An 18,880-nucleotide genomic window follows, 5' to 3' on the forward strand; every position below is an offset into this window, starting at 1 on the left:
CATTCCATGGGTTGCCTTTTTGTTTTGTTTCCTTTGCTGTGCAGAAGCTTTTGATCTTGATGGAGTCCCAATAGTTCATTTTCACTTTTGTTTCCTTTCCCTTTGGAGACATGTCTTTTTTTTGTTTTTAAACATTTTATTTATTTATTTGACAGAGAGAGAGAGATCACAAGTAGGCAGAGAGGCAGGCAGAGAGAGTGGCGGAAGCAGGCTCCCCGCCAGAGCAGAGAGCCCGATGTGGGGCTCGATCGCAGGACTCTGAAGTCATGACCTGAGCCGAAGGCAGAGGCCCAACCCACTGAGCCACCCAAGCGCCCCTGGAGACATGTCTTGAAAGAAGTTGCTGTGGCCAATGTGAAGAGGTTACTGCCTACGTTCTCCTCTAGGATTCTGATGGATTCCTGCCTCACGTTGAGGTCTTTTATCCATTTCGAGTTTATCTTTGTGTACGGTGTAAGAGAATGGTCGAGTTTCATCCTTCTACATATCGCTGTCCAGTTTTCCCAGCACCACTGATTGAAGAGATTGTCTTTTTCCCGCTGGATATTTTTTCTTACTTTGCCCAAGATTATTTGACCACAGAGTTGAGTGTCCATATCGGTGCTCTCTGTTCTGCTCCATTGATCTATATGTCTGGGGTTTTTTTTTGCCAATACTGTGCTTGTCTTTGTGACCACAGCTTTGTAATACAGCTTGAAATCAGCCAATGTGATGCCCCAGCTTTGTTTTTCTTTTTCAACATTTCCTTAGCAATTCAGGGTCTTTTCTGGTTCCATACAAATTTTAGGATTGTTTGTTCCAGCTCTTTGAAAAATGCCAGTGGAATTTTGATTGGGTTGGCATTGAAAGTATAGATTGCTCTAGGCAGTACAGACATTTTAACAATGTTTATTCTTCTAATACGTGAGCATGGAATGGTCTTCCATCTTTTTGTGTCTTCTTCAATTTCTTTCATGAGTGTTTTGTGGTTCCTCGAGTACAGATCCTTTACCTCTTTGGTTAGGTTTATTCCTAGGTATCTTATGGTTTTTTGGTGTTACATAAATAGAAATGGTTCTCTAATTTCCATTTCTGTATTTTCACTGTTAGTGTATAAGAAAGCAACTGATTTCCGTACATTGATTTTGCATCCTGCCAAATTATGGAATTGCTATATGAGTTCTAGTAGTTTGGGTATGGTCTTTTGAGTTTTCCATATAAAGTTATGTCATCTGTGAAGAGAGAGAGTTTGACTTCCTCATTGCCAATTTGAATACCTCTTTCTCCTTTTTGTTGTCTGATTGCAGATACTAGGACTTCTAGTACAGTGTTGAACACCAGTGGCGAGAGGGGGCATCCTTGTCGTGTTCCTGATCTTAAGGGAAGGCTGTCAGCTTTTCCCCATTGAGGATGATACTCACTGTGGGCTTTCATAGATGGTTTTATTATTAAGATCTGTTCCCTCTATCCCTACACTCTGAAGAGTCTTAATCAGGAAAAGATGCTGTATTTTGTGAAATGCTTTTTCTGCATCAATTTGAAGTATCATAGGTTCTTGTCTTTTATTAATGTGCTCTATCACGTTGATAGGTTTGCAAATGTTGAACCGCCCTTGCATCCCAGGAATAAATCCCAACTGGTCGTGTTGGATAATCCTTTTAAAATACTGTTGAATTCTGTTGGCTAGGACCTTGTTGAGTATTTTGACAACCATGTTCATCAGGGATATTGGTCTGTAATTCTCCTTTTGGATAGGGTCTTTGTCTGGTTTTGGGATCAAGATAATGCTGGCCTCATAGAATGAATTGGGGAGTTTTCCTTCTGTTTCTCTTTTTTGAAACAGCTTTAGAAGAATAGGTATTATTTCTTTAAATATTTGGTAGAAGTCTCCTGGGAATCCATCTGGCCCTGGATTCTTGTTTTTTAGGAGTTTTTTGATTTACTGCTTCAATTTTGTTACTGGTTACTGGCCTATTCAGAGTGTGTATTTCTTCTGCTTCAGTTTTGGCAGTTTATAAGTTTCCAGGAAGACATCCATTTCTTCCAGGTTGCTTAACATATTGGCATATTGTTGCTGATAATAATTTCTAATAATTTTTTCTATTTCCTTGGTGTTAGTCATGATCTCTCCCCTTTCATTCATGATTTTATTAATTGGGATCCTCTCTCTATTCTTTTGGGTAAGTCTGGCCAGAGGTTTATTGATCTTATTAATCTTTCAAAGAACCAGCTTATAGTTTCATTGATCGGCTCTATTGTTTTTCTGGTGTCTATTTCAGTGATCTCTGCTGTAATCTTTATAATTTCTCTTCTTCTGCTTGGTTTAAGTTTTCTTTGTTGTTTTTTCTCCAGTTCCTTTAGGTGTAAGTTTAGCTTCTGCATTTGGGATTTTTCTACTTATGTGAGTGAGGCTTGGATGGCTATGCATTTCCCCCTTAAGACTGCCTTTGCCATATCCCATAGGTTTTGGACCAATGTGTTTTCATTCTTGTTGGTTCCCAGGAATTGTTTAAGTTCTTTGATTTACTGGTTGATCCAAACGTTCTTGAGCAGGGTGGTCTTTTGCTTCCAAGTGTTTGCGGTCCTTCCAAATTTTTTCTTGTGAGTGAGTTCCAGTTTTAAAGCATTGTAGTCTGAGAATATGCCGGGAGTAGTCTCAGCCTTTTGGTATTGGTTGAGCCCTGATTTGTGACCCAGGATGTGGTCTAGAGAACGTTCCATCTGCCGCTCGAGAAGAATGAGTATTCTGTTGTTTTATGATGGAATATTCTGTGTGTATCTGTGAGGTCCCTCTGGTCCCGTGTGTCATTCTAAGCTCTTGTTTGTAGATCTTCTGCTTAGATGACCTGTGTGTTGCTGTGAGTGGAGTGTTGCAGTCCCCTTCTGTTAGCATATTCTCATCAATATGTCTATTTCGGTTAACAGTTGGCTTATGTAGTTGGCTGCTTCCAACTGTGAGGGCACAGATATTTACAGTTGTTAGATCCTCTTGTTGGATGGGCCCTTTAAGTATGATATAATGTTCCTCTGCATCTCTTACTACAGTCTTTAGTTTAAAATCTAATTTGTCTGATACGAGAATTGCTACCCCAGTTTTCTTTTGAGGCCTGTTGGTGTGAAAGATGGTTTTCATCCCTTCACTTTCAGTCTGGATGTATCTTTAGGTTCAGAATGAGTCTCTTGTAGACAGCATATGGACAGGTCATGTCTTTTTATCCAGTCTGCAACCCTGTGCTGTTTCATGGGAGCAGTTAGACTGTTCACGTTGAAAGTGATTTTTGAAAGATAGGATTTTATTGTCATTATGTTGCCTGTGAAGTCCTTGTTTCTATAGGTTGTCTCTGTAAATTTCTGTTCTGTATCACTCTTGGGGCCTTTCTCCTTTTATAGAACCCCCCCCTCCAATATTTCTTGCAGGGCTGGCTTGGTGGTCACATACTCTTTCAGTTTCTGCCGGTCTTGGAAGTTCCTTGTCTGTCCATCCATTCTGAATGACAGCCTTGCTGAATAAAGACTTCTTCGCTGCATGTTCTTCTCATTTAGTGCCCTGAATATGTCTTGCCAGCCCTTTCTGGCTTGCCAGCTCTCTGTCGACAGGTCTGATGTTCTTCTGATGTTCCTCACTCTGTACGTAAGAAATCTCTTCCCCCTCACTGCTTTTAAGATTTTTTCCTTGGATCTAAGATTTGCAAATTGTACTATTACATGTTGTGGCTGTTAGGGTCCGTGATCAAAGGAACGAGACTGACACAAAGTGAAAATCAAGCAAAGCTTTATTTCGCGCCATGCATCAGAAACGAAACTGACCGGTAGGTGCCCGGGCCCCATGCATTAGAAATCAAACTGACTGGTCGGTGCCCGAGCCCCATGCATTAGAAATCAAACTGACCGGTAGGTGCCCGAGCCTTGCTGGGGGCCACCACCTCCTTGCCCTGGGGTCTCTCCTGGAGGCTCCCTTCCTCACCCTCACTGTACCACAGGCCGCTCCTGACGAGGCCGCTCCGGATGGGGCCGCTCCCTGGGACAAGGCCGCTGGCGATGAGGCCGCTCCCTGACCATCTAGTGACAGCGCCGCTGCTCTGGTAGCGAGGCCGCTCTGGGCGGCGCCACTGCTCTGGGTGGCGAGGCCGCTGCAGATGAGGCTCCCAGCAATGCCGCTCCTGATGAGGCTGCTCCTGGCGGCGCCGCTGCTCGGGGCAGCGAGGCCGCTCCCGGCAATGAAAAGGGCGCTGTCACTCTCCACAACCCCCGCACTACCACTACCCTAACGGCTCCCAATGGCTCCTGCTACCGTCTACCCTAACTCCGCCTGCTACTAATGGCCCCCCTTGCAGCCTCACAGACCAGCCTTTATAGAGGTGGTTGATCCCGGCCCACACACAGGTGGCCAATGGGATTGCAACTCACCTCAGTAAATTTATGTGTACCCCACTGATTGGCCGTCTCCTCCAGCAGGCCTGGCCCTCCCCTACATTCCCCCCTTTTCTTTGGAGATTAGTCAAATCCTTGACCTTTCAGCCAGTTCTATGTTCTCCTGTTGTAAGGAGGCTACATTGAGCATGTAGTACTGGGGCCAAAAAGTAACAGTAGTGCACAGTCGGCTGATGAGTTCGCCATTCAACACTTTGTATAACCTTTTCCATTTTTTCCTAATTCCGTTCATCTAATTTACCACCTATACTATTCATAAACAGGTAACAATAGGAGCAACAATAAACTCACAGATTTTTTTTATCTTAGCTTTAGTCCATGGTCAGCGGGGTCTGTCAGCTTCCATCTTGGGGGGGCGTCTTTATCCTCGGCTCATTTGATGTGACCCATATGAATCCAGGCCCTGATGCCTTTTACTTTTACTGCCGTGGGGGTGGTCAGGATGACAGTAAATGGTCCCTTCCAACAAGGCAGTTTGACCAGATCGCAAGAGGCAGCCCAAACCTAGGTATTATTTCTTCTAGTGGCTTTTTGGCTACCACTCCTGCCATCTCATGTTTGGTGGAAAAAGCCTCTACCCAGCCTGAAAAGGTATCTACAAAAACTAACATATACTTGTGCCCATATTTGCCGGGTTTTATTTCTGTACAGTCTATTTTGCAATAAATTCCTGATTCCTTACCTCTTTCTTTTTTTTTTTTTTTTTAAAGATTTATTTATTTGACAGATAGAGATTACAAGTAGGCAGAGAGGCAGGCAGAGAGAGAGAGAGGAGGAAGCAGGCTCCCAGCCAAGCAGAGAGCCCGATGCGGGGCTCGATCCCAGGACCCTGGGATCATGACCTGAGCCGAAGGCAGAGGCTTTAACCCGCTGAGCCACCCAGGCGCCCCTCCTTACCTCTTTCTCTTTTCCCTCTTCCCATTCTAGTTTTTCCCACATTAACTGCCTGGCATTGAGCACATCCATCAACTACATCCTGAACCATACGCCCTAATTTAGAAACCTGGAACTGCTTGCCTATAAGCTCCTTGAGTTTGCGTATTCCCAAATGAGTACCCTGATGAATCTGGTCTACTAACTTTTTGCCTAGTCTTCGAGGAAGAATTATTTTTCCTGCTTTAGTCTTAGCCCAGTCCCCTTCATAGTCCAATTTAACCCATTTCTGTAAATACTTTAAATCTTCTAATGAATAGTTCGGTTTTTCTGGTAGGGCTGGAGCCGGGAGTGTAACCAGTTCTTGCACTGTTTCTCGGGCTGCTTGCTTTGCGGCTTGATCTGCTAATTGGTTTCCTTTTGAAATCAGATCAGTCCCCTTTTGGTGTCCCGGCCAATGCATAACGGCCACCTCTTTTGGGTCCCAAGTAGCCTGGAGGAGAGCCAATATTTCTCCTCTGTTTTAAATTCCTTTTCCTTCTGCTGTTAATAGGCCCCTTTCTTTATAAATATCCCCATGTATATGGAGAGTAGCAAAGGCATACCTGCTGTCCGTATAGATGTTGGCGGTTTTACCTTTGGCCATCTGCAGTGCCTTAGTGAGTGCAATCAGCTCCGCTTTTTGTGCCAAAGTTCCATGTGGCAGGGCTGCTGTCCAGAGTTCCTGCTCAGGGGAAACCACCGCAGCCCCCATATACCTCTTTTCATTGACCATGTAGCTACTCCCATCTGTGAACCAAGTCATCTTTGCATCTGGGAGGGGAACGTCTCTGAGGTCCTGCCTTATTCCTGTGACTTGGGTTAGGACCTCCCCACAGTCGTGTGGGTGGTCAGCCAGCTCCTCTGGCAGTAGCGTGGCTGGATTTAACACTACCAGGGGCCGGAAGGTCACTCTTGGTTCGTTGAGGAGGAGGGCCTGATACCCTATCACTCAGGCGTTTGTTGTCCATCGGTCTGGTGGAGTCTGGAGAAAGCCCTCGATAGCATGTGTGGTGGTTATGATGAGATTTTGACCCAAAGTCAGTTTACTTGCATCCTTGACCAGGAGGGCCGTGGCAGCAATCATGCAGAGGCAAGAGGGGAACCCAGCTGCTACTGGATCTGGTTTCTTGCTAAGATAGGCTACTGGCCTTTGCCAAGGCCCCAGAGTCTGAGTCAAAACTTCTTTGGCCACCCCTGCTTTATCATCCACATACGAATGGAAGGGCTTGGTAACATCTGGGATGGCCAATGCTGGGGCATTCAGTGAGGCTGTAATTCCCAAAATGCTCTTTCTGCCTCAGCTGTCTGTTGTATCATAGTGAGCCCCCCCCCCCCCCACTTTTGCCAGTTCATAGAGAGGTCGGGCAATCTCTGCAAACCACGGTATCCACAGCCTGCAGTAGCCCACCGTCCTAAGAAACTCTCTCACTTGTCAGGACATGGTGGGGCGGGGGTATCGGGTGATCACCTGTTTCCTGGACTCAGACAGTGAACGCACTCCCTCGTGGAGATCAAAGCCTAGATAAGTGGCATGGCTCTGACAGAGCTGTGCTTTCTCTGCTGACACCCAATACCCTTTTTTCTGCAGTGTCTGTAAGAGAGCTCTCGTCCCCCACAAGCATGACTCATAGTCCTCAGCGGCTGCTAGCAAGTCATCAACATACCGTAGCAGAGTGATTACTGGGTTGGAGGTTCTGTACTCATGCAAATCCTCGTGTAGGGCCTCCTTGAAAATGGTGGGTGTATTCTTGAACCCTTGGGGAACTCTTTTCCAGGTGAGCTGGCCTTGGAACTCTTCCTGTGGGTCGGACCACTCAAAAGCAAAAAGGGCCTGAGACTCCCTTGCTAAAGATATGCAGAGAAATGCATTTTTGAGATAAGTAATGATGAACATTGGGCTCCCGTGTCCATCAAAAAAAATCAGCTGATTTCCCCTCCATTTTAATTTTTTCCTCTGGTGGCCAGCATTGCTGTCTTCCTTTTGGGGCACTCCTTGGCCCAGTGTCCTTTTTCCTTACAGTGAACACACTGATCTGAACCTAAGTCTTCCCGTCTGCCTTCTTTGTGTTTAGGCTTTTTCTTCCATTTACTATCCTCTCTGTCTCCTCCTTATATCTGGGGCTCACTGATTGGCAAAAGCAAGATTGATTGCCCTCTGATTTTCGGGTGCCTCAGGGTCGATTGGGCTATACATTTTATCTTCAATTAGCCTTTCTAGGAAAGCTCCTGGAGACTCATTCTTATGAGTCACCATACTAATTTTGGATAAATTTATGGGTCTCCTTGCAGCTGCACGGAGGCCTCCCAGTAGAGCCTGGCGGTAGAAACGTAAGCTCTCCTTACCTTCATCGGAATTTGGATCCCAGTCAGGGGGTTCCCTTGGGCGGTAGTCTTCCTTTCGGCAGGGATCGAGGTCCCTGCCAAGTCTCTCACTTACCACCTTATGGGTTTCTCGCATGTTGCGATCCCTCTCTTCCACATTAAAGAGAGCCATAAGGAGCTGTTGAATATCCACCCAGGTAGGTTGGTGGGTAAGAAAAACAGTCTCCAAGAGACTTATTAAATCCTGAGGGTAGACGAAAAGGATTTGTGTTGGGTCTTCCAGTTATAGATGTCGGAAGAGGAGAAAGGGATGTAGCTTAGGTGGGGGCGCCCTCTCCCATCTGGTAGAGCAACCTCATAGAGAGGCAGCATTGGCGCAGACAGTACTGGTAAGGTAAAGGGAGGATGAGGGGGATAGAGGAAAGGGGAAGGATCAGGGCGGTCTCTGCTTGGTGGTCCCATAGGTAGACCCTGACCACGTATGAGATGAACTGGTAAAGGCATCTCGAGACCGAGAGTCAGATTTAGAGGACAGATAAAGGGGGGAATTCCACCTCCTCCACATCTGATGGAGGAAGGAAGTCTTCTTCCCTGGTTCCCCCTCATCTGTCTGTTCTGGTTTTGGTGATCTAACCTGCCTTAGAGTGAGAGAGATGGTTTCATTAGCAGGGGGAAGTTGGGACTTGAGCCATGATGGTGGGTCTTCTATCAGATATCGCCAGGCCACAATGTATGGTATTTGGTCTTGATGTAGATCGAAGACCTCACTCAGGGTAGAATAGATCTGAGCCAAGGCAAATGTTCCTTCCGGCGGCCACCCTGTGGAGAAAGTGGGCCACTCTAATTGACAGAGTGTTTTTAGTTTTCCCGGGTAAACCTTATCACTTGACTGAGTGGCTTTACCTTGGAAATCCTTGAAATGTTCAAGAACAAGACCTAGGGGTGTCACAGGTCCCTTACTCCCTGCTTGTCCCATCTCTCCAAATACAATAAACAACACAACAGACAATAAAAAAACAAGGCAGAGACAACCACAGGCCCAGCGATCCCCATCCAGAGCCTGCTCTTGGTGGGGACTTTCTTGGTCCCCTGAAAACACAACAAACCACACAACAGACAACAAAAGAACCAGGCAAAGACAACTGCAGGCCCAACGATTCTTATCCAGAACCTGCCACTGGTGGGGGATTTCTTTACCCCCCGACCATCTAGGGGACTCGAACCCCCCGACCGCCTAGGGGGACTTGAACGCCCCGTATGCCCAGGGGGACTCGAACCCCCCATACACTGAGGGGGACTCAAACCCCCCGACCGCCCAGGGGGACTTGAACCCCCTGTCGATCTACCAGCAGAGGGATGGGACGTCCCCGCATCCAGCCCTAGGGAGCATGGCCGTGTCCAGCTTCTCCCCAGTGGGCTATACCCTGGAGCTCCACAACTAGACAGACAGACAAGATCTCAATAGAGGCTTTTTCCAGAAATTCCGATGCTGGCACAGTTCTCGTCGTTTGATCCCGGATGAGCCCCCAATGTTAGGGTCCGTGATCAAAGGACCGAGACTGACACAAAGCGAAAATCAAGCAAAGCTTTATTTCACACCATGCATCAGAAACAAAACTGACCAGTAGGTACCTGAGCCCCAGGCACTAGAAATCAAACTGACTGGTAGGTGCCTGAGACTTGCTGGGGGCCACCGCCTCCTTGCCGTGGGGTCCCTCCTGGAGGCTCCCTGTCTCACCCTCACTGTACCACAGGCTGCTCCTGATGAGGCCGCTCCCCGGGACGAGGCCGCTGGCGATGAGGCCGCTCCCCAACCGTCTGGTGACAGCGCCGCTGCTCAGGCAGTGAGGCCGCTCGCGGTGGCGCCGCTGCTCGGGGCAGTGAGGCCACTCCCAGGGACGAGGCCGCTCCCGGCGATGAGAACGGCGCTGTCACTCTCCACAACCCCGACACTACCACTACCCTAACGGCTCCCAATGGCTCCTGCTACCGGCTACTCTAACTCCTCCTGCTACCCCCCTCTTGCAGCCTCACAGACCAGCCTTTATAGAGGTGGTTGATCCTGGCCCACACACAGGTGGCCAGTGGGATTGCAACTCACCTCAGTAAATTTATGCATGCCCCACTGATTGGCCGTCTCCTCTAGCAGGCCTGGCCCACCCCTACAGTGGCGTTGGTCTGTTCTCATTGATCTTGGGACGGGTCCTCTCTGCCTCTTGGATATGATTGCTTGTTTCCTTCCCCAGATTAGGGAAGTTCTCAGCTACGATATGCTCAAATTTATTTTCTGGACCTCTCTCCACCCCCTCAGGGATCCCAACAGTTCTGACATTGGAACCATGAGGAACATTTCATGGTTATTAATCTCTCTCAGTGTGATCTCTTGGGCTTTAAGCTGTTTTTCCAGGCCTCCTTGGCTTCCTTCTTTTCCGTCATCTTATCCTCTAGGTCACTAATTTGTTCTTCTGCCTATTTTACCCTGGCAGTCAGAGTATTCAGTTTAGGCTGCATTTCATTTATAGCATTTTTAAGTTTGGCCTGATCAGATCTCATTTCGCCCTTAGAGATTCTATATTGTCCATATTTTTATCAAGCCTCGAGATCGCCTTCGTAATGTTACTCTGATGTCAGTTTCTGACGTTTGGTTATGTCCATATCCATTAGTTCTATGGCAGAAGCCACAGTCTCTGAATTATTCCTGTGTTGGGGGTTCCTCCTCGTAGTCATTCTGTTGAGTGGTGGTTGAGGGAATGCACGGGGTCCAAAGTATTGATCACGACCCAAGCAAGATGCATCTGTTTTATAGGGACCTTAGGGTCATTGGCCTCTTGGTCTTCTAGCCTGTCTTCTGGGGGAGGGACCTGCTGTGCTGTTACCCAGGCAACCCAGTTTGGGCAGAGTTGCCATGCCGCCGAGGTGGGGGTGGGCTCAGTGAAAACCAGTTTTGGGGGGCTTTTGTCCTCTGACGGCTTTCCTGTCCCAGAAGACCGAGATCGCCGTCTGTTCTCCAGTGAGCTCTCCAGGCCGCACTGTCTCCATTACTGTCTGTTCTGCTAAACGCCTTAGTACCCTGGGTTGTGGGCCCCGCGGCCGCACTCCCTGCCCTGCTTCCAGGTCCGGGCACTGCTCCAATGGTGCAGGACCCCACTCTCTCCCCTTCTGCTTATCTTCCGATGTCTACCCATAGAGCCTCAGCTCCCGCTTCATGCCTTGAGACCAGCTGCCCGAGATACTCCATTTGTAGGAATCCAGATGTATCTTCTTGCATCTCAGGCTGATTTCGTGGGTGTTCAGAGTGGTCTGGCAGATACTCAGCTCAGTTCAGGGGACCGGTTGAAATCGGGTGCCCTGCTCCTCCACCATCTTTCTGCTTTCAAGATTCTTTTTCTTAGTCTTTCACAGTTGAACTGGGATGTGTCTTGGTGTGGATCTCTTTGAATCTATCCTACCTGGGGTTAATTGGGCTTCTTGTGTTTGTAGATTAATATTTTATCCTTCAAGTTGTGGTTTTTGGCCATTTTTTCATAAAGCAGGCTTTCTACCCTGTTCCTTTCTCCTCTCCTCTGTGACTCCCATCACGTGTATGTTGGTCTTTGAGGGTGTCCCATAGGCCTTGGGAGCTCTGTTTACTTTTCTTTCTTCTTTTTAGAGATTTCCTATTTATTTAGAGAAAGAGAGTGAGCACGTGAGCAGGGGGAGGGTCAGAGGGATAGAGAGAATCTCTGAGATTATGGCTTGAGCTGAAATCAAGAGTTGGACATCCAAGGCATTTTTCTATTTACTATTCTTTATTCTTTTTTCGTTTTATTCCTCAGACCAAATAGTCATATTTGATCTATTTTCATATTTGCTGATTCTTCTGTCCATTCAAATTTACTGTTGAGCCTCTCTAGTGAATTTTTCATTTCAGTAAGTGTACCTCTCAGCTTCAGAATAGCTCTACAGTTCCACTTTCTAATCTGTCTCTTTACTGAGGGGCTCTGACTGGGGCTTGCTTCCAGTGCACTGGTGGGCATCTTCCTCTTCCTTAGCTTTGACTTTGTGTGAGTGTGAGGTCAACAAGGAGTGTTAGAGCCTTCTCAGCTTTTCCTTAATAGGTATACAGCCCTATACTTGCTTCCTGAATTCCTAGGAATTTTCTGGAGCCTTTCAGAGCTCCCTGTTGATTCCTCATTCTGTAGTGTTCCTTTTAAGCTTTTTTATTTACCTCTTATTGGCCCCAACTGCGACAAGTTAATGGGTTTCAGGCCACTGTGATGTCAAACAGTAGCTGTTGGTTGATTGTGATAAGTGGCTTGGTGGTAGGGTTGTTGACAGAGTGAGCTCTGTGAGCTCATCCTTGAGAATGGAACTTCGTAGTGAGCTGCAGGATAGGTCAGTTGGTGATGGTTGGCGGGCTGGTGCTCTTGAGGAGCTCCGAACCCCTCTGGTCCCCCCCAACCCTTATGACTATGGGAGGCTGTTTGCAGAGCTCTGCCAGAGGTGGGAGGGATGGGATTAGGGCAAGTTTAAGTGCCCCATAGCTGCTGTTTGGATGGAGACTCAGACTTTGTTTTTCGTAAGCTCTGGATTATTACAAGTCTTTCTTAATTTCCAGAGCTCTGAAGAAGTTGAGTTTTGACAGTTTCTGTCAGTGTTCTCGGTGCTGTTACCGAGGAATGCATTCTTGGATGTCCTTATTCTGCCATCTTGGAAGTGCTGCCTCTGTAGTTGTTGTTTTGTTTGTTTGTTTGTTTAAAGCTTATTTCATTAAGGACGCCTGGGTGGCTCAGTTGGTTGAGCCAGTGCCTTCAGCTCAGGTCATGATCCTGGAGTCTGGGGATTGAGTCCCACATCGGGCTCCCTGCTTGGCAGAGAGTCTGCTTCTCCCTCTGACCTCCCCCATCTTGTGCTTTCTCTCTCTCAAATAAATAATAGATATATTGGGCTTTTCTTTTGGTGTGTGTGTTTATATATATATATACACACACACATACACACACACACACACACACACACACACACACACACACACACAGAGAGAGAGAGAGATAGCCTTAAAAAAAAAAAGCTTATTTCATTCACGTAATTTGTTAGGTGAACCTTATGAAAAACAATGTTTATTATTCAGGAAGAAATAGGGTTTATGTTTTGAAACCAAAGGAACTTTATTTCTAAATATCTTGGGTTCTGATGGTCGTGGTATCGTGGTGATGGGTAATTTCTTAATGTGATCATTTGGGAAAAGAAGCGAGCTGTCCTCTCGGTGTTCTCTGTGGGAAGCACATTGAATACGTGTTCACTGTGGGTAGTGGCTTTGTCCCTTTTGATCCCTGCTCTTGGCACAGGGTGGACTCAATAAATATTTGTTCAATGAACTGTGTTTTAGCAAACAACAAGGAAATGAAACAAGCATAATTTTTAGAGCTTAGAGTGACATTTTTGTTGTTTTTGTTAACAGTGTACTTTTATACAGGGTGAATTTGAACATGAAAAGAAAGCTGCTTTGCACGAAGAGGAGGAGATCCCTAGGCTGGAGTGTAAGCAGGCACAGTCTCTTCACCAAAAAGAGGGAGAGTCTTTGTTTCTGCAGCTTCAGGAGAAGGATGACCAAATTCTACGGGTATGTGGCAAGTGTCTTTCCTTTGTTTTTACTTTTTGTGTGTGTGGTAAAATGTGCATAACATAAAATTGACCATTTTAATCATTTTTGAATGTTACAGTTCAGGGGCATTCACCCCGTTCACAGGGTTGTGCCCCTCTCCCCGCTGTCCGTTTCCAGAACTGCTCATCCTCACCACAAGCAGAAACTACCCCCGCTGCCCACGAGCTCCCCTTTCCCCTCCCTCCAGCCCCTGGAACCCACTCTTCTTCCTTGTGCCGCTGAGTTGGACCGCTTCCGGGGCCTCCTGTAACAGGGTCAGCAACATTCGTCTTCCTGCGTCTGGTTTGTTCACTCAGTGCGTCCGTGGGGCCCGCCCTGTTGCAGTGTGGGTCAGAGCGTCTCAGCGTTGTGTGGCGGAGTGATAACTCTCACACAGAGATGCGCGTCATGTTGCTCTCTTCATGGGTTTGGCTGCTGATAGACCTCTAGACGGGATTTCTCCGTCTTGGCTGCTGTGAATAATGTCATCACGTGTACAAGTCTTGTTCCAGTCCCTGCCCGTCGGTTCGGGCTGTGCGCATCTAGGAACAGGATTGCCGGGTCCTGGCGACTCTGTTTTTGTCTTGAGGAGCCGCCGTACTGTCTTCCTGGCGGCTGCCCCATCTCATGTCCCTGCCAGCCGCGCCCAGGGCACCGGTTTCTCCACAGCCATCATTTGTTCCCCATCTTCCCTCTGTTTATGACCACGTCACAGCAGTTGCGAGGTGGGACCACATCGTGGTTTTGATGTGCGTTTCCCTGGTGGTGAGTGACGTGGAGCATCTTTTCAGGAGCTTATTGGCCATTCGTTTGTCTTCGGAGAAATGTCTGTTCAGGTTCTTTGATGGTTTTTGAATTGGGTTTGGTTCTTTGTTATTCCTTTATAAGTTTAGGATGTGCATTTTTACTATTTTCTTTTCTTTTTTATTAAGTAGGCTCCATACACAGCGTGGGGCTTGAACTCATGACCCTGAGATCAAGAGTCACATGCTGTAGCAGCTGAGCCAGCCAGGTGCCCCTATTTATACTATTTTTTGAGATAGTCTCACAATGTAGACCTTTCAGGAGTGTAGTAATACTGTTTCTTTTTCTTTTTTCTTACTTTTTTTTTTTTAAGATTTTATTTACTTTTTTGACAGAGAGCACAAGCAGGGGGAGCGGCAGAGGGAAAGGGAGAGGCAGGCTCCCACGGAGCAGGAAGCCTGATGCAGGATTCGATCCCAGGACCCCAGGATCGTGACGTGAACTGGAGGCAGCCGCTTAACCAACTGAGCCACCCAGGCGCCCCAGAAAAAGTTTTGTTAGGATGTTTCTTTGTACTTTCCTCTTTTTTGACCAGTGTCACTAGAGATGTGTCTTAGTTTTTCCCCCAGTCACCATACAGTTTTTGTGAAAAGGAGGGAGCAGGACCGGCAGAGGGAAAAGTCTGTGTCCCATAGGCTCGAAGAGCGGACTCAGCCTCTGCGGAGCCTGTGCTGCCGGCCCTCGCGGCTGCTGCCGCCTCACCCCGCAGCCGCCCGTGGGACCAGAGCTCTGTGCTGCACGTCTGGCAGGCGTCTGCCTTCCCTTCACACCCCACCAGCGGAGGCCAAGCCAGGCCTGGAGCCGTTGGGCACCGGTTTCGTGTGCTGGCAGAACCTCTCTTCTCTTCTCTTGTTTTGGTCATCGTTTGCCGTCTTCGTGTGACGTCACCAGTGGTTCATGGAACTGTATTTTTTTCTATCTTCCCTACAAGCACAGCATTGAAACTGTTTTTACGGTTTCCTTTCGCTCCTGGTATGGGCTTTCTAAACTACACTCTTCTTTTATCTGGTCTTTGTTTCCTTTCTGTACTTGCTAACATTTTATGGGTCCCGCCTGGGGTTCTCTTACCCATTTCCTACTCCACGCAAACCACCTTCTCCTGCTCCCGGCTGAAGAGCTGTCCCAGCTGGGTGTGCACCTGCCGGCTGGGCTTCTGCACCTGGAGTCCGCTTGCTTCCGGGCTCCACGCGTCTGATTCTGGAGCTGGCGACACTCGGCATGTCACACACCGTCGCCGCCTGTGTGTAGTCACGCTCTGTCATGTTCTCTGTGGGGACGATGCCCGGGTTCTTGACCATCAACTCAGCCAGCCCTGAGAAATCACTGTGGTTGGCTCTGGGCTCAGGTCGCTGCATTGCTGGGAAGACATACTTGTCGTTTCACTAAGCTGCACAGCAAAACCACGGTGACCAGTGCTTGGGCAACCTGGGGAGCCCACAGTAGCCCACAGGGTGCCCAGGGTAGCTGGTGCCATCTACCCCGCCAGCTCACCGAGACCCCAAGATTGTTGACCGTTTTTTCTAAAAGACTTATTTAATTTAGAGTGTGCGTGTGCACAAGTAGGAGGGGCAGAGGGAGAGAGAGAATCGCAAGCAAACTCTCTTCTGAGCTCAGCCTTACCGGGGCTGTGTCCCAGGACCCCGAGATGATGACCTGAGCCAGAACCCAGAGTTGGATGCTCAGCTGACTGGGCCCAGGTGCCTTTGTTGGCTCCTGTTTCTTTTTCTTTCTTTCTTTCTTTTTTTTTTTTAAGATTTTATTTATTTATTTATTTGACAGACAGAGATCACAGTAGGCAGAGAGAGAGAGGAGGAAGCAGGCTCCCCACCGAGCAGAGAGCCCGATGTGGAGCTCGATCCCAGGACTCTGGGATCATGACCTGAGCCGAAGGCAGAGGCCTAATCCACTGAGCCCCCCAGGTGCCCCTGTTGGCTCCTTTTTCAAGGAGAAATAAATAAGAATGTTCTTCACTTGTCTAGAAACTAGTATTTATTGTAACTGAATATAAAAGAGATTTTGAGTTCTTACTTGTGAGAGTAATCTCTGGTGGGTTTGCCCCTTCTCTCGGTGCCTGGGGCAGGCTAGAATGTTTATGTATTCTGTTTTTGTAGGCAGTGAATAATGGCGGAGTTGGGGGGGAACCCTGTAATTAGTAAAATTAGTAATTAGAAAATTAGTAATTTTCACTTTTAATCACTATTAACTAGGATGATGAGTGTTTCTTAAAGAAGTTTTTTCCTGACTAAATTGTTCTAAATAAAGTTGTAACAATTTTTCCTCCACAGCTGAAAGACCAAATTTTATCCTTAAGTCACGAAGTAGAAGAGTGCCATTCTGAACTGGAAAAGCTCCAGCAAAGGCGTGAAAGGGAAAACCAGGAAGGCACAAATCTCATCTCGATGCTGAAGTCCGACATTGACCTGTCTGACCAGGAAAGGTCAGTCACGCTCTCCTTTGTCACAGCTGCCCAAGCGCGTGGTAGGACCTGGCGGGATGGAACCCTGTGCCACGTTAGTCTTCTCATTTAAAACCCTTTTTAGACATGAAGAAAAGTACTGAGTAATGTATGATACCATATACCCACCACTCACTTTGCCAAATTTTCACATTTTGCCAGATTACAAAATTTGATGCTGTAATGTGGAGTTAATCTTAAAATTAAATTGCCAGGTTTTTTGGTTTGTTTTCTTTTTTCTTTTTCTTTTTTTTTTAAACTAATAAAACTTTAATTTTTTTTTCTATTTTTTTAATTTTATTTTGTCAGTGTTCCAAGATTCACTGTTTATGCACCACACCCACATCCATGCGATCTGTGCCCTCCTTAGTACCCACCACCAGGCTCACCTAACCCCTACCCGCTCCCCTCCAGAACCCTCAGTTTGTTTCTCAGAGTCCACAGTCTCTCACGGTTCATCTCCCCCTACGGTTTCCCCCATCTCACTTCTCTCCATCTCCCCATGTCCTCCGGTATTCCTTATGCTCCACAAGTAAGTGAGACCATATGATACTTGACTCTCTCTGCTTGACTTATTTCACTCAGCATAATCTCCTCCAGTCCCGTCCATGCTGCTACAAAAGTTGGGTGTTCATCCTTTCTGATGGAGGCATAATACTCCATCGTCTATATGGACCACATCTTCCTTATCCATTCGTCCGTTGAAGGGCATCTTGGTTCTTTCCACAGTTTGGCGACCGTGGCCATTGCTGCTATAAACATTGGGGTACAGGTGGCCCTTCTTTTCACTACATCTGTATCTTTGGGGTAAATACCCAGCAGTGCAATTGCAGGGCCATAGGGAAGCTCTATTTTTAATTTCTTGAGGAATCTTTCAACAGTGGGTTGATTCTGGAATTACAGAATTGCCGTCCAGTACAGGCGAACTACTGCATCACTATAAAGTCTGGGGACAGAGGAAGCTCTTTTATAGATGGAAGGAGGACTAGGGCTGTTGTAAACAGAGAGTCCATTGGAGGAAACTGTGTATTGAAAGTGTAGTGGTTTCTCATTGGCTGAGTTGGGATTGGCTCCCATTGGCTGAGTTGTTGCTGGGCAGAAGGAAACCCTCCTTCCTCCTGCTGGAATCTTAATGTAGTGTGTAGTGAAGGTGCCCCTCTTCCTGGCAGATATGCAGCTGGGAGGGCTTGAGAGTTTCCCACCCCCCACCTCCTCCACCCAGCTTCCTGACCCCGTTCTTTTTTTTTTCCTTTAAGACCTTTTTTTATTTCACGGAAGGAGACACAGTGAGAAAGGAACACAAGCAGGGGCAGAGGGAGAAGGAGAAGCAGGCTTTCTGCTGAGCAGTGAGCCTGATGTGGGACTTGATCCCAGGACCCCGAGATCATGACCTGAACCTGAGGCAGACGCTTAACGATTGAGCCACCCAGGCACCCATCCTGACCCCATTCTAGTCGAGGTTTTCTTTTATTAATTGTTACACTTCTCCCTTTTGATCAAGATCTTTCCTTGAAAGCATGGCTGAACCAGAGTCAAGTGTTTCATATTTAATGGTCTTGTCCCTCAGTGCCTCCTTGTCCTACCTCAGAAGAGATGGGCTGGAGGGGCTGGTTAGGCTCCCTGTCAGTGAGAAGCCTACTCCCTCGGCCTCTCCCCTCACTCATGCTCGCTCTCTCTCAAATAAATAAATAAAATCTTTAAAAAAAGCACAATAACAACAGAAAAGGCTGGCTAGAGGGCTGGAGGTGTGCTTACATTTGTGATAGATCGCCCCACTCCCTGCTCGGCCCAGCATCCCGGCTCTTTGCAGTAGCAGAAACTGTAAGTTTTTTGGTTTTGTTTAGGGACCTTTACTTGTCAGATTTGAAAATTGAGGATTTTAGCCGTTTTTTCGGTGACTCGTGTAGGACATCGGCAGCGGGCTTGCTGTCATCACTGAATCTGGAGTGGGCACTTTCTCATTCTGTCCTGGTCCCTGTTTTTTTGTTGTTTTTTTTTTAAGATTTTACTTATTTATTTGACAGAGAGAGATCACAAGGAGGCAGAGAGGCAGGCAGAGAGAGAGGAGGAAGCAGGCTCCCCGCGGAGCAGAGAGCCCGATGCGGGGCTCGATCCCAGGACCCTGAGATCATGACCTGAGCTGAAGCAGAGGCTTAACCCACTGAGCCGCCCAGGCGCCCCTTTCTCTGTACTTCTTAAAGATTGTTTTATTCATGAGAGTCAGCGCGTGCACAAGCAGGGGGGCCCGGTGTGGGGCTGAATCCCGGGACCCTGAGGTCGTGACCTGAGCCGGGGGCAGAGGCGCCCCGTTTGCCTCAGTTTAGAAACTGTTTTGTGAAGAGGCAAATGTC

At 47.4% G+C, this 18,880-nt stretch overlaps 1 protein-coding gene across 10 annotated transcripts in view; it reads left to right on the forward strand.

Moving 5' to 3' along the window:
• The window catches only part of PCNT (pericentrin), a 119,439-nt gene that overhangs the window by 44,487 nt on the left and 56,072 nt on the right, over nt 1-18,880 (forward strand). For 9 of the 10 annotated variants that reach the window (XM_046002472.1, XM_046002474.1, XM_046002479.1 and 6 more), the window contains exons 16-17: nt 13,088-13,249; nt 16,360-16,511. In XM_046002472.1, the coding sequence (XP_045858428.1) occupies nt 13,088-13,249; nt 16,360-16,511 (314 nt within the window). The remainder of the gene's footprint in view (nt 1-13,087; nt 13,250-16,359; nt 16,512-18,880) is intronic. The other variant, XM_046002473.1, reaches the window with a different exon arrangement.

Source organism: Meles meles, chromosome 4, assembly GCF_922984935.1.
Source record: "Meles meles chromosome 4, mMelMel3.1 paternal haplotype, whole genome shotgun sequence".
In the NCBI taxonomy this organism is placed as follows: Eukaryota; Metazoa; Chordata; class Mammalia; order Carnivora; family Mustelidae; genus Meles; species Meles meles.